General features: G+C 43.3%; 1 protein-coding gene across 2 annotated transcripts in view; it reads right to left on the reverse strand.

Annotated features, from left to right (window-relative positions):
* LOC125879286 (histone acetyltransferase KAT7-like) overlaps window positions 1-14,417 on the reverse strand; it is a 33,361-nt gene that overhangs the window by 10,397 nt on the left and 8,547 nt on the right. Inside the window, exons 3-13 of one of the 2 annotated variants that reach the window (XM_049561061.1) lie at window positions 12,878-13,102; window positions 9,045-9,326; window positions 8,880-8,962; window positions 8,345-8,431; window positions 6,177-6,275; window positions 5,981-6,070; window positions 3,907-4,098; window positions 3,414-3,503; window positions 2,235-2,375; window positions 1,910-2,003; window positions 1,481-1,627 (exon numbers count right to left, since the gene is read on the reverse strand). In XM_049561061.1, coding sequence (XP_049417018.1) covers window positions 1,481-1,627; window positions 1,910-2,003; window positions 2,235-2,375; window positions 3,414-3,503; window positions 3,907-4,098; window positions 5,981-6,070; window positions 6,177-6,275; window positions 8,345-8,431; window positions 8,880-8,962; window positions 9,045-9,326; window positions 12,878-13,102 — 1,530 coding nt within the window. Of the gene's footprint in view, window positions 1-1,480; window positions 1,628-1,909; window positions 2,004-2,234; window positions 2,376-3,413; window positions 3,504-3,906; window positions 4,099-5,959; window positions 6,071-6,176; window positions 6,276-8,344; window positions 8,432-8,879; window positions 8,963-9,044; window positions 9,327-12,877; window positions 13,103-14,417 lie in introns of both variants that reach the window. The other variant, XM_049561060.1, reaches the window with a different exon arrangement.

The following is a 14,417-nucleotide window of genomic DNA, read 5'->3' on the forward strand; positions in this document are numbered from 1 at the left end:
GAGACCACATTCAGAGCTCTTTATGAAACGTGCAAACACAGCGGTGGAGTTTCATCAAAAGGCCCCTGAATGACGACAATGTTTGTTAATCTCTACGAGCACACGGCAGAGGCAGAGCGGTCGCATCGTGGCAGGACAGTGAGAACACATTTTCAATGTAGACTGAAACGACTGAGGAGAGGTATTTATATTTCTCTGCGTGAGCTGAAAAGATCTTCCTAAATTCAAAATGACATGCAGAAATTATGAACAAAGAGAGAGGAGGACAAAAGAGGCTTGGAGCGAAGGGAACAGAGTGTTACTGAACTATCTGCTGTTTTGTCGTGGCTGCTGTCCGACCCCGCAGACAATCTTTTATCTGATGTGTTCACTGACTGACAAAAGGAGTTTTAAATTGCAGTGAAACAGTTTTTGGGAACAGTAACTAATTTAAACTAAGTGCAACATTGTGCCTCAGCCGCAGGGGACTCTGAAACTCTGAGTTTCCAAGATTAAAGTTTTAAATTTACTAGAAAAACTTGGATATTCTCTGAGATTATAAAGTCAGAAAATCTGCAAAAATCTCAGACATTCCCCGAGGTTAATAGTCCGTGGAGGTGCTGCGGTGCTCGGCTGCACAGATAGGAAACCCCTCGGCTGACAGGATGTACCACTCTCTCACTCCGCTCTCTCTCACGCAGGCGCAGAACGTACGTGCTACTTGGCCGTCGGATGTAGTCCGTGTAGTGTGTTCAAATGCAGCTGACACAGGGCGACGTGAGGCAACGTAGACGACGCAACAGTTGGCTTTCGTCGACGCTAGTTCTTTGATGTCGGTTTGGTGTGTCCGCACCTTAAGGCTGAGCCCAGACACCCTACAGAGGAAATTACATTTGTGATCTCATTCTTTCGGTCACTACCCAGAGCTCATGACCATAGGTGAGGGTTGGGACATAGATGGACCAGTAAATCAAAAGCTTTGCCTTCTTACTCAGCTCCCTCTTCACCACGACAGTCTGGTGCAGCATCCACATCACTGCAGATGCCACACCAAAAAATCTACCCAAAAAAAAAAAAAAACAACAAATGTCTGAATATTGCTGTCGAGCCCCGACACTGAGCAGGAAGTTCCCTCAGTCCTCTGGATGTGTTTGGGTGACCCAGTTTTGCTCCAGTTTAAGTCGTGTGTGCGTCCACCAGCATTTCTCACCTGAACACTGAGCTGAAGTGACCTCAGTGCTCTCTGGTCCATTCACAAAGTCCAACTCACATGAATGCATGCATGCACATATTAAAACACACACACACACACACACACACACACACACACACACACACAGTTTCTTGTTGGCCTGTTTGACGCTTTCAGATTTCTCCCTTATGTTACACCGTCTATTTATTAGTTTGTCCTCTGATGAATGACGATGACTGTAAGGTCTGGCTGCACCCCTGCCTACTCTTCCTCACACCAGCATGTCTGAGAGGGTGGTCGAGCTCTGACCTTTGATGGAGATCTCTTTGCCCTGAAAGTTGTTCAGGTAGCGCAGCAGCACCTCCTTCCAGTAACTGCGGTAGCTGATAAGGCCCAGGTCAGACAGGGGGCGCTCAGGTGAGCCCACCTTCTCCTCCACCTTAGACAACAGGTAACCTTAAAGGACAGATCAGACAGAGTTGTGTGTTAGCTACACTCCTCCTTGAACAGTTTCTTCTCCTGCTGGGAAAATGAAAACAGGGATACAGGAAAGTAAGAAATTAATGACTGTAATACACAAATAGTGTGGAAGGTTTTTTTCCTCCGAAGGGCAAGAGCTTCAGACAGCCTCTTAAATCTGCTGCTACTGTGCTGTGCAGAATCCCTCGGCCAGTGTTAAGTTTACGAGACAAACACACACACACACACACACACACACACACACTGATCTGCACTCACTGAAGTCTATGAGCATCTTGCCGTAGCCCTGCCTCATGTACTGTGGCATGGTGAGGATGCAGGACACGTTGTAGTTCAGGAACGAGTTCTTCTCCTGCAAGCGGAGAATAAATCTGTAAACAAGACGGGCTGAGCGGCACGTTTTGTTCAGGGCTGCTATCAGTAATAATATTTTTAGAATTTAAGTTATTTTCACTGTTCCTTAACTAGTCTGATCTTTGGGCTTCGCATTTTCACTCATGCTAACATCTCTTATCTGGGAAACATTTTTGGACAAGTAATCCATCTGAGAGCAAGAGGACTTTGTAACATGCCCACACGTTACCTTGGAGAAGTACCCGACTAGATGGCACCCTGTGTTGTCGGCTTCGGTCATGACGTAGAAGAGGAAAGGTTCGACATCGTAGTACAGAGTCTTGTGGTCCAGGAAGAGCTTCGCCAGCAGACACAAGTTCTGACAGTAAATCTGTGAGGAAGAGCGTTACAGTTTATCAAAGCTAACAGGAAACACAGACAGGTCTCCATCTCGTGAGGTGCAGGAGTCACTGCAGAAAACCAACCAGAAGTGCTATTTTGACTGGACCGCAGCGTGCAAGGCTGTCTGTGAGTGAGTGAGTGATGTTTAGACCCTTGGTCAGAGTGATTGATGACATAAGGGTTGGTGTTTCCCCAACAGCCATTGCGCTTTCCAGAGGAATAAGTGCTAACAAAGCCATGGCGACACAGACCCCCTGTTAATTTCTGTATGTGATTGATCCTGGCTTCATATGAGCAGAGAAAAAATCAGCTAGCTGCTAGACTAATTTATGCAATGGGAAATGTCAAAGGAATTTGAGGGCTGTATTACTGTTAATCCAGAATACAACTACTCATAGTCAGTGTGTTTCCAGTCACAGTGAAGTGTTTCTACAGCCCCAGCTGGACGAGGACATCTAACTGGCCTACTGTCCTTGTCCCAGTATACAAGCACGGGAGGGGAATCCATTTATTGAGCCAAGTATGTGCGACTCCTCTACGATAGGTGGAGATATGCCCCCTTTCAGCTTGTTAGTATTGGACCTTTTTCCTGTTGACCTATTACGTCACAGACCAAACAATGGACAAACAAGTTAGCTACGGTTAGCTAGCAGCTAACTGCTACCATGGTGGACAACTTTACAGCTCTGTACATTTGGTCCGTCCAAAAAGTCACGGCTCTGGATGTAGATTTCTCCATGTTGTTACCGGCTTCTTCTTCTCTTACACATTTAATGCTATTGGACTTCCGGGTCAAAGCCCGGGGCGGAAACTGTGGAGCATGCTCAGAGCGCCTCGGCCAGTTTGGGTCTGATTGACTGTATACATGCAGGAGTCACATGATCTGGGTGTGTTAGTCCCACTGTGATGAATTCACTGCAGGAACATTTCACTCACACTAACATGTTCATATGTTCTTGCCTGAGGCTCAGTGATTCCTCGACCCTCTAGGGGGGAGGGTCAGGAGGAGCTGCATGTGCTCTCTTACCTTGTTCTTCTTCCCATCCACCTCAAAGACAGAGATGTTCCCCTTCCTGTAGATCTCATCACCTGGAGGATGCTTCCACACACACTTGGCCTTCATGCAACAGAGAGAAAAGACAAAGCTCAGGTTAGTTTATATCAGGGACGTACTGGCTCTAAAACAGAGACCAAAGCCACAACACGGTTGTGTTGTGCAGTTCTGTCTTCGGGCAGTGGTCTCTCCCCCTCTTCAACCCGCTGCCATCGTCCCAACAACACTGGATCCACTGCATCAGAGGGGCAAAGTTCAATAGAGTGCAGGTTGAAAAATACCAAAGTTACCTTTAAGTTTTCTTTCGTGAATATTTGTTGGTTATCATAATTTTGCGTCATCACTTACAGGCGTGCTCTTGTATCACACAACAACAGTTTTTGCATCTAAAATGTGACACATTGCATTGTGGGACTGATAACAGAAGGTACATGAGAATAAACTTCTGTAGATGACACTGCCTCACCATGTGCCTGCGCAGGATGGTCTGGCTCTTCATATACTTGAGGCAGAACTCGCACATGTAGAGCCTCCCCAGCCGGGCGTATTCCTCCGGGTATGGAGAGTGGTACCACGTGTCCAGCTCGTAGCGGCCGAACACGATGGTCTTTATCATGTTGCTGCCCTCCGACACCTGGCCGGCCAGACGGAGCTTCTCCTGCACAGGCCACGACAGGAAGGAGCAGAGAGGGAGACAAGGATAGGAAGAGAAAAGGTACAAAGAGGAACGAGAAGAGAGGGCAGGCGAGCAGGCGGAGGGGAGAGAGGAGAAAGAGGAAAGATTCCAATTATTCAGGGCAGAGGATTGGGTGAGGCAAAGATCATACAAAGGAAAACCTCAGTGGAGGCAACCAGCCACAAAAAATGAACCAATAAAAAGATGTAAGAAGAAAGATCAGAATGGGGAACAAACAGGAAAAGGCTTTATCTGAAGGTTCGAAAGAAATGTACAAGTTTACGTGGTGTCTGCAGGGACCTTACGGACCTTTTCAGCAGCAAACAGAGGATGTGAGTGACAATATTGCACTTTTAATAACATGATATTTTAAAAATCTCTGAACCTGAATTTAATACTTTAATAATAATAATTAATAAATAATTTAAGGCCTTGCATCAGGGACAAGTGAGTCTAAGATCATTTAACGATATAATATCTAACTTTTTCGCATTAAAATGTCTGAAAACAACCAAATGAATATAATATTTTTTGTTGAGTTGTGTAGTCACAGTATTCCAACAGATAATCTCCAACAGATCCAGAGAAATCTGTCATTTTAATCAAGGACACCTAATGTGTCATTTGGTCGCCGTCGCATTTCAGTAGCGTCATATACCCTGAGTTGGGGTTGTGGTTGTCTGCCAGATGATGTCATAAATTGCCTTTTTATGCAGTTTTATGCTAAATTTTTTACAATATACACTATTTAGATATGTTGTTTTTAACTATGTATTTTAACCAGATGAAGGATTTTAGTCATCACACGTCTGGATCTGAAGTCATCAGAGAAACAAGCTGAGCAAATGTTAGCAAAAGCTTGGCTCCAGCCCCTGTTGTGCCAAACAGCATTGAAAAAACACAGATTTTTAACATGAAACTGCTTTATTCAGTATTTTTATTGTTTTAAATCACCGGGTGTGTTTGTTTTAGAGATGAAGAGACCTCTGCAGATAATTCAGCTTCCGGTTAAAACCTCTTGAACGTCTGGATCTTATGTTACCAGGGAAAACAAGTGAGTACACATTAGCAGGTACTGGACCGGCAGCCCCTCAGGGATGTGCCGAACTGCATTGGAAAAACACTGATTTTTGACATGAAACTGCTTTATTCAATGTTTTTAGCAGTATAAATCACCAGGTGCATTTGTTTTGGAGAGGAAGAGACCTCTGCTGATAATTCGGCTTCTGTTAAAAACATCCTGAACGATGAACACTGAAAGGATCCTAACCGGGAAAATCTGACTACAGTAACAGCATTGTGTCGTCTTTAGTTATTGTCTTGACAATATTGTATATTGAAGTAATAATAATCAAATAATTTAAGGCCTTGAGTCAGGGGCGTTGAAATTTACGATGCAATAATAACATTACTTTGATAAATAAAGCGTGAAAAAAAAGCTAACTGATGGATTATCGATCTCTCGCAACCTGTCAAAACCTGCAGTTAATCTAGATTGTTCTGGAAAACTGTACGCGCCATTTGTAGCTAACTGACTAAAATGTACGAAACCATCGATGTGACTGTTTAAAGTGAGCCTGGTTATGAAAATATTGATGCCTTCTCATCTGAGTGGGTCACAAATCAACAGAGCAGAGGAAGAAACAAACAGAGAGTAACAGGAAGTGATTCTCCAAACTACCAAAAATATCTCAGACTCCTCTTGTGGCTGCAGAGGAGGGTTTTCTGACTGAAACAGAGAAGAAGAGGAATAATGCAGAAAGGGAGGGGGGGGGGCAGACAAAAAACAAAGGGAAGGAGGAAAGAGTAAGGGAGGGAGGTGACGATGAGTTTTCTCTCTTACAAGGTCCTCCGAGGCACGTGCCTGCGCTTTCCTGAACAGCTCGAGGTCGTAGTCGCTGGTGATGTTCTCCAGCAGCGGCTCCCTGCTTGCTCCGTGGCTCTGACGGTGCTCCTGGAGGTAAAGACAGAGGGAAGAACAGGGATTAAAACAGGAAGGATGTGGAGGGGAGAGGTGTAAGGAGGAGTACGGCACACACATTCACTCCTCATCCACTCACCATGTACTTGTCCTTCTGCTCTTTATTGAGACCAGAGTTCCTCTTCCTCCTCAGCTCCGTCACCTTCTCCTTGTACCGCAGCTGGCGCTCGGTAGGAGCCTGAGACCACACAGAGACAGAAACTCTTAGACACAGAAGAGCGTGCACTTTCATTTTAACTCCTTCTGGGAGGACAATATAGAAAGAAATAATCTCTTGCTGAGTTTTTCAATTCCAAATAATCCCAGTACTGATATTTAATTGATGCTTGATGTAACGAAAACATTACAATGATCATTACAACCATGGCACCAACGTAACCATGGCATAACCCCAGATTCACACAGTATAGGCGTAGCCATAGCTGTCACTATTTCAGTGTTTCCAATTCATGAAACTTAATTGTAATCTTTGGTCGCCTAAAATAGCCCTGTTCCTCGTTGGGTTGTACTAAAAGACCGTCTGAGGAGTCGGATATTCAGTTTTTTGGTTAGTGCATTTTGTTTTAATGGTTCTTTACAAGCAAAAATTAGCGTCATCACAGTTAAACACAGCTGTAAATGTACCATGCTAATCAAGCTAACAGCTGGTGTTAGGGTTATCTCCATCCTCTTCTCCAAATATGGTCACTTCTGGCTCCAAAAATCTACGATAGCACCCACCACTTTTAACAACTGTACTGGTGTCCCACAGGGATCTGTACTGGGGCCACTTTTAAATATTCGGTATATAAATTATTTGCTTCTGTCTGAAGAGATCCAGCCATATGCTGGTGATACATGGATCCACACTCATGGTTGCATGGACAGAAACCTGCTTGCTAACATACTAATGAAATAAGCCACATTACAGCATTGCTTAACCACTCCTGTAGGTTCAATGTGACAAAATCCGTGAGCGTGTCCTTCTTAAAACGGGCATGCATGACACCTGAACCACATATAATGACATCAGTGTCACTTTAACCTGTCTTCTTGATCAGTGGTTTCCGAGAGGTGGGTCACAGTCCAAAAGTGGGTTGCGGGTCGATTCTGAAGGAACCACGAGTGACTCTAAAACTTGTCAAGTTTGTAAAAAACACACTTAATTTTGCGTACAGTGGATTTCTAGCACAGAGCTTTCATTTTGAAGTCCTGTTTCCTGCTGTAGAGCGAGTGACTAACAGACAGCTACTTAACAGAAACAGCAAACTAGCTCAACAACATGGCCAAACTCAAGTATGATGCTGAATATATTAAACTGTGTGGACCTTGAAGTAATGACGACGGAGAAATCTGGATCCTGTGTCTGGACCAGTCGGGAACTCCTGCTCTAGATCTTGTGTAAAAGCCTGTGAGTTGGGTTTGATTTGAATAGCTTTAGATTTGTAGGGGTCTCAGTTATCTCCATAATATCTATATTATGTATGATCTTATTTTTGCATATCATACTTATATCATACTGTGTACAGCTTTCCTTGCATTTTTACACACTTTTTAAAATCATGTTTACTACACTAGGTGCGTCTGTGAATTGTCCCAGAGACAAATAAAGTGTTTCGAACATCCTGAGCTGGAATATTAGATGCAAAAATGTTAATGTTTTAGACACAGTACTGTTCGATCTTCTCTTATTCATGTCCTGTGTGTTTTCTTTTCTTCTGACATAAGCAGAACTTCCAGAAAACTACCATGTGTTATACTGTCACGTTACTTACCCTGTGTGTATGAATTTTCTAAGATATGTGATGTTCTGTTTCAGGGTTCCTTTTAACATCCGGCCAACGGATGGAAATCAGTCTTTCAGGGTCAACTCTGATCATTTCTCTGTTGATCAATAACCTTATTAATGACATCAGAGCAGGAAGAGTCCTTTCACACTCGCCGTGACTCAACCTACAGCAGCCCGTCATCACTTTGCCTCTGGTCCTGCTACACTGAGACTCACAGTGTGAACTCTAACCTGAGCTGCTTTGAGAGTGATGCACAAACACACCTTCAGTTCATGGTGACGTGATCAGACAGGTGAAACTGAGGAAGCGTCACAGCTTTCACCTGGACTCACTTGCTCAGTTTAGTCAAATATGTTCTGTACCCTTACACAGACAGTATATAAGTATGTATGTGTACATGTGTGTCTGTTTTAGGTGTGAGTGTGTGTCAGCATGCGTTAGGCTTGTCTGATGAACTGTACGTGCGCTCGTGTGTTACCTGGTTTCTTGTGGAGTGTCTGTTCTCATCCTGGCGGTGTGACAGCGTCCTCTCCTCAGCCTGTTTGTCGCGCGTCGATGCCTTGCCCTAACAAAACATCAACACCGTCTGCCACCAGCGACTCACAACCACCACCCCCACAGCAGGAAAAACACTGCAGCAGCCACCTCCGTGTTCCTGGAGGCTTCGCAGCTTGACAACTTCAATTTGAGTCTGTTGGTTTCCTTCAGTTTCATCCACTGGACACTTGGTCGCAGTGCGATGGCTGAGATGTTCCCACAGTGGAAACTTGGTTTTTACTAATGAGGAATGTCATAAAAGCGACAGAGCAGCAACTGAAGCAAAAATGCAACATGTTTTTACTCCAATGTGGCAGATCTTATCAGAAAAACACAACAGAATAAACTGTAAGGTGACAGAACACACATGATATATCCTGTGGGAAATGTTTGTTCCTCTGTGGCATTCATGGTTTCACACTCACTTCTTACTCTGGAATCCCTGCTGATGTATCTGTGTGTTTATGTGTGTGTACCTTGCATTCATCAGCAGACAGATTGTGGTACAGAGGACATCCTGATATGGAGAAATGTCTCTCATGCCTCCCCGTTAGATGACCTGAGAGAAGAAGAGAAGAGACAGAGAGTTAAGGGTCGGTGTACACGACATCTGATCCAATGAAAAATGTCGCAGCTCTCACCCAAAGAGTTGCACCCCGGTGTGGGGCACTTCATGTTGAAGTTGTAGCTCTCGTGGAAGCGCCGTCGTTTGGGCCGGTGGGAGAGGTCGTGGGCGGCGGCCTCTTTGAGTGACAGCTCTTTGGCCAATCGCTCGTCCTCCTCTTGTGAAACAACAATATCGTTGCTGGAAGACACGAGGTCGTTGCCGGGGCTGGACACCTCGATGTCTGACTCTGAGGACGGGGCGTTACCTGTCGGAGTCCGGGGAGGCGTCTCGTCCCGGTCTGCACCCTGCTTCAGGTCTGCTGAGCCAATCAGGACAAAGAGAATGAGGGGGACTGCAAAAACACTGGGAATGAACTCATAACCACTGCATGAATCCATGGTCACAATGTGCACACATTTCTTATTTTCATATGACTGTTCACTTAGAAATAATAAAACACTTCCTCTCTGCTACGACGGCAGCCTCCTCAGTCGACATTATTGTCTTCAGTGCCATGCAAGCTTTTGGAAGGGGGTTATATACTCCTGAGACCTGGACTTTTGTTTCGTATGCATTTTTAATTTTTCCTAGCAATTTGGGATCAGTAGCACCTGATAAGTATAAAAAACTCAACATTATCAATGATAATTATGTCCCAATGTCTTCAGTACTTCCTAATTCACTGTTGCTAAAATTTGTCAAATGTGTTGCCGTATCAAACTACAAACATTATTAAACATAAAAACAAAAGTTTCAACCATAACACGTGATCAGGTTTTGGACTTTGTCCACTTTTGTGTTAGGAATCAGGGTCGGCTGCAGACTGACTTGGCAGAGATGGCTGCCATCTTGTTTTTACATGAATTAGTGTATTGTGATCTTACTACCACTAGATGGCACAAAAAAGTGTCCACGGACGAGGACAACAGGTCTGAGTTAAGCAGAATGAAGTATAAGGTCAAGTAAACCTAAAATGTGACACAGGGTCTCAGGACGATATAACGCTCCAAAGTTACGCTGATGGACATTTTCATCGGGGTCCCTTGACCTCTCACCTCATGACATCTGAATGACAATGGGTTCTGCGGGGACACACGAGTCTTCCCTTTACAGACATGTCTGCTACATGCTAGCCCCGTGCAGTTTTAGGCAAAAACCACGTGGTTTTTCTCAAGCAGTACAAATATGTTAATTTCGCCCATTGTATTGAAACATTTCTGCACACTGGGGTCCCTCAACTGTCTTTGAATTGCACAAATTGTGTTTTACTGGAAAGCTGAGACTCCGGTGGATTCAATGAGCCCAATTTTATTCATGTGTGATGATGTTAGTGCCCATAGCAGCCATTTCAGTGTAGTGAGACCATTTTTGAAACTTGACCTCACTGTATAAAATGACCTATAGTGACCTCTAGGATAATCACAGCCTCATGAAACTTTACAATCACAAACTGAAGACCTTGAATATTCAGAGGATGTTTGGTTTTCAAAGGCATCTCGACAGTAAGGGGGTTTCTCAGTTGTTTCCAGAGCAGAAGTGCTCACCCTACAATCACTGAAAAATGCAGTTCTTACAGAAATCTCCAAATGTCAAAAGTTTTTGTTTCCAAATCACAGCATGGATTTTTCTGTGGTGTTCCTCAATGCCTTGGTTTCTTGGTCTCAGTTTTGAAGGGATTTTTAACCACTTTTATTAATTCTCAAGTGTTCAAAACTGCTTAAATCTAGCACTAAATATGCGTTACGAGTAATATCAACCCAAAAATAGCTGCAACAACTTAGGAGACATAAATCATAAAGGGAGTGGCCGGCATATTCTTCCACCATGCTCTTCTAACCCCCTATACACTCTAAACTTTCTAAATAGGTGCCTTACCAAAACACAATGTTTACTACAGACTTATCACTAAACAAACTTGAAACACAGAGCTGAGCTGCATCACAAATGTATGTCCAGGTTCTGGCTTTAAGATGATGTACACCACTTTTATGTGGCATAAACTGATGACCTCCTGCGTCCCCCTAAAGATCCCCTGTCCCCCCTAAAAAAGACAAAAATGGGTCTGTGGTAGGGAGGGCTGGAGCAGAGGAGGTTAACATGTACCCTGACGATCTAATTTTAAATGCTTGGCTCAGTTATGAGGAAGCTGAACTATTTCTCCCACAAAGAAAGTTGTCCCAGCACAAATAACACAGACTGAATATTATGGCTTTCACGCAGCGCAGCAAGTGGTGGAATAAATATAAGTACTGTGGTTTGGACGACAGCAGCAGCACTCACAGAAAAAATGTCACTGATTAAAAATCTGTATCTGTCCTAAACAGTCATGCAAATGTTTTAACACTTCTCCGTCTCTATTGCCAAAAATCTATCTCAAGAGAACTCTCTGTAGGCTGCAAATGTGACCACATGCAGATGCAGTTAACACCTTCCAACAGCAGCTGCCAGGTGAGAAATCCAATAGTAAAGACTGATGTTACTGCGGCAGAGGAGCAGTGTTTGAGCTCAGAGCGGCTGGCAGAAGAATGGGACACATCACAGCTCATTTCCTTTCCTATTTCTCCACTCAAATCGGACTATTTAAGATGTCAAGCAGGTTTTTGTTGACTCTAATTTCTCCCAGTGCTTAACAATTTAACTTTGTGTGACACCCTAAAACATATTTCCTGAGAAACCCTGCAGGTAGAGCAGCAAACAAAGACACAAAGAGGTATCTGCTGTTAAATACTGTGATCACAATACTGATTCGTTTTCCTATAAGGACTATTTGACTACTGCATTATCACATCTTCACTATTCCAATTAGTGAGAACTTGTGTTGTGTTATAAGTGCCAATATTTGATTGATTGCTAATGATAATAAGAATTCCCTAGAATTTCTCCAGCTTTCTTAAAGCGCCGGTCCATCTGTGTTCTCTTAAAATGGAAACTCTGCCGCTGGCAAAAAGTACAGTCAGGGCTCAATTTGTCTCCTATCCAGGAATTAGCTCTTGTTACATTAAATCTGGTGTTCCACAGGGTCAATTTTAGGGCCCATGAGGTTTTTAATTACTTAATTTTTGTAAACTGGAATCTAATATTCAAATTTGTGAACAACAATAGTTGTTCTACAGTAAGTCTTTGGTTAAACCTTCTGTTTTAAGTTGTTAGAGTTTTGCTCTGACTTTTTCATCTTTCTATTTTGCATTGTGTAAATAAACAAACAAAAACCTGGTTCATGTGGCAAAGACATGATGCAAATTCATAAATTGTGTTTAACTGTGTATCGTGACATCACTCTTCAGATTGTTTGATGATACGGCTCAGTGTTGAGACACTAAGAGATTAAACTGAACAACCGAACAATCAAAACGCAGATATATCTGCTTTACTGGAAACAGATCACCTGCTCCTGCAGAGACTGAAATTAGACAACAGATGCTGCATCTTCGTGCTCGTCCCAGTGTCCAGGATGTGTACCGAGACATATTTGTCTTCTTTATAATCAGGGACACACTGTGATCACAGAGAGGCCTCATGTCATCGGCTGAATGGCACCACGATGAATGAATGAATGAAGCACGCGGAGATGCTCCTCCTCCTCCTCCTCCTCCTCTTCCTCACATTCAGCTTCCATTTCATCTCTGCCATCTCATCAGTCTTTACTTTTACTCTCCCTCCTTCCCTCTGTCCCCTGATGCTCTCATCGCTTTTTTCCATCTTCTCATCTCCTCTTCCTCCTACTGTGCCTGTTTCTGCTCTCTTATAACAAATTAATTTATGATTTCTTCCTCCTGCTGCCAGAGGAGGTGCAAGAAAAACAGCAAAATCACCCTTCAATGTAACGCAAGGCTCTAACGTCTCAGACAAACAGGAAACTGTCCTCACCGTTCGCCTCAGTGTCTGAGCCGGACGACCTGCTCTGACGCAGTGGGTATTTTTTGGCTGTGGTGTTTGTCGCCCCCTGTTGGCTGCGTGTGATCCTGCGCCCGGAGGAGAAGACGGACGCTGCCACTGCTGTTGCTGCTGCTGCTGCTGACTCTGCTGCTGAATCCTGGCCTTCGTCAGGACCTGTGGCTGCAGGAGAGCTGCTCCGTGCTGAGCTGCAGTTATCTAGAAGAGAGGAGATTACTTTAAAATTTCCAATTTGGTTTTTAAAACACTGTATAAAACACCTCAATTTAATGCTTTAAACACCTTTTTAAAGATTATTTTTGACCAAATTTAAGACTGATTTGGACTAATCACCTTTTTCTTATACAAAAAATGCAGATAAACATATAGATTAGTGATCCTGTACAGAGGTACGTATGAATATGGTTATCAGAATCAGTAAGGTTAATCTACATTTTGCTGACAGGTAAGTTTAAGTACAAAGAAGGAAAGATGGTATAGACCCTTTTTGTGTTTGTAAACAGTGATGATGTATTTTGTGGGCGGAGCTGAACTAGTGGCAGAAAGGGAGAGTAGCGGTGTTGGTGTGAGCGCCAAATAAAATGTAAAAAGCACTATAATGTTTATATTCTTGACTCATTTTTATATCCACGAGTTTATGATCCAAGAGTAGTGGGAAAAAAGTTTTGTCTCCAGTTAATTAGAACCTCGATATTTAGGCTAATCACTGCTGATCAGTAGAGGAGTGTGTGTTCGGCTTATTGAAATTACTTAATTATTCATGTAGTGAAAGATGAATAAAAACAAGAATTAGAAAAACTCACGTTTGTCAAAAATGGATTGTCTTATTGTCCCTGAGTAATAGTTGTGGAAGTTAATGTGGAAGGACAACTTATCAAAGTGCTAGCGCGCTGGCTAGCTAACGCTGTCTGCTTATTAACGCTTCAGGTTCACCACTGCTCACTTTACAAAGGACACTGCAAGGAAGCCTATTATGTGCATTTGAATCCCACCTGCATCCAGGCGGATAAAGTGAAAGGCACCCTCACATTAGCGATGTAGCTAATGTAGCTAGCGTGCTACCTGTGGCTGATCGCCGACAGCTATAAACAAACAACGACCCAGTGTCCGTTTATTCATCTAAACAAAGAACCTGTTTTCTTGTGGCGTCCTTTCTAAAATGAGCAAAGGTGAAAGTCACTATTCTGTTATGATCAAGGAGTTAATAAACAGAGAGCGTTAGCTAGCTAGCTGAAAAATTGTCTGTTACTTCCACATTACATTAGATTATATGTGGACGTCTCCACGAGTTTTAACTAGGGACAATAAGACGAATCCATGTTTGACAGATGTGAGTTTTTACAGTTCCTGATGATGAATTATCTTTCACCATGTCAGTAATTCTACTCATGTAAACCAAACACATACTCCTCTGCTGAGCGTCCAGCAGCGATTGTATCCTGAATATTGAGATTAGAATTAACTGGAAACAAAACTTTATTTTCTACTACGGCATCCTCTGCAACGGTTTTCA

This window comes from Epinephelus fuscoguttatus, linkage group LG19 (assembly GCF_011397635.1).
Source record: "Epinephelus fuscoguttatus linkage group LG19, E.fuscoguttatus.final_Chr_v1".
Classification (NCBI taxonomy): Eukaryota; Metazoa; Chordata; class Actinopteri; order Perciformes; family Serranidae; genus Epinephelus; species Epinephelus fuscoguttatus.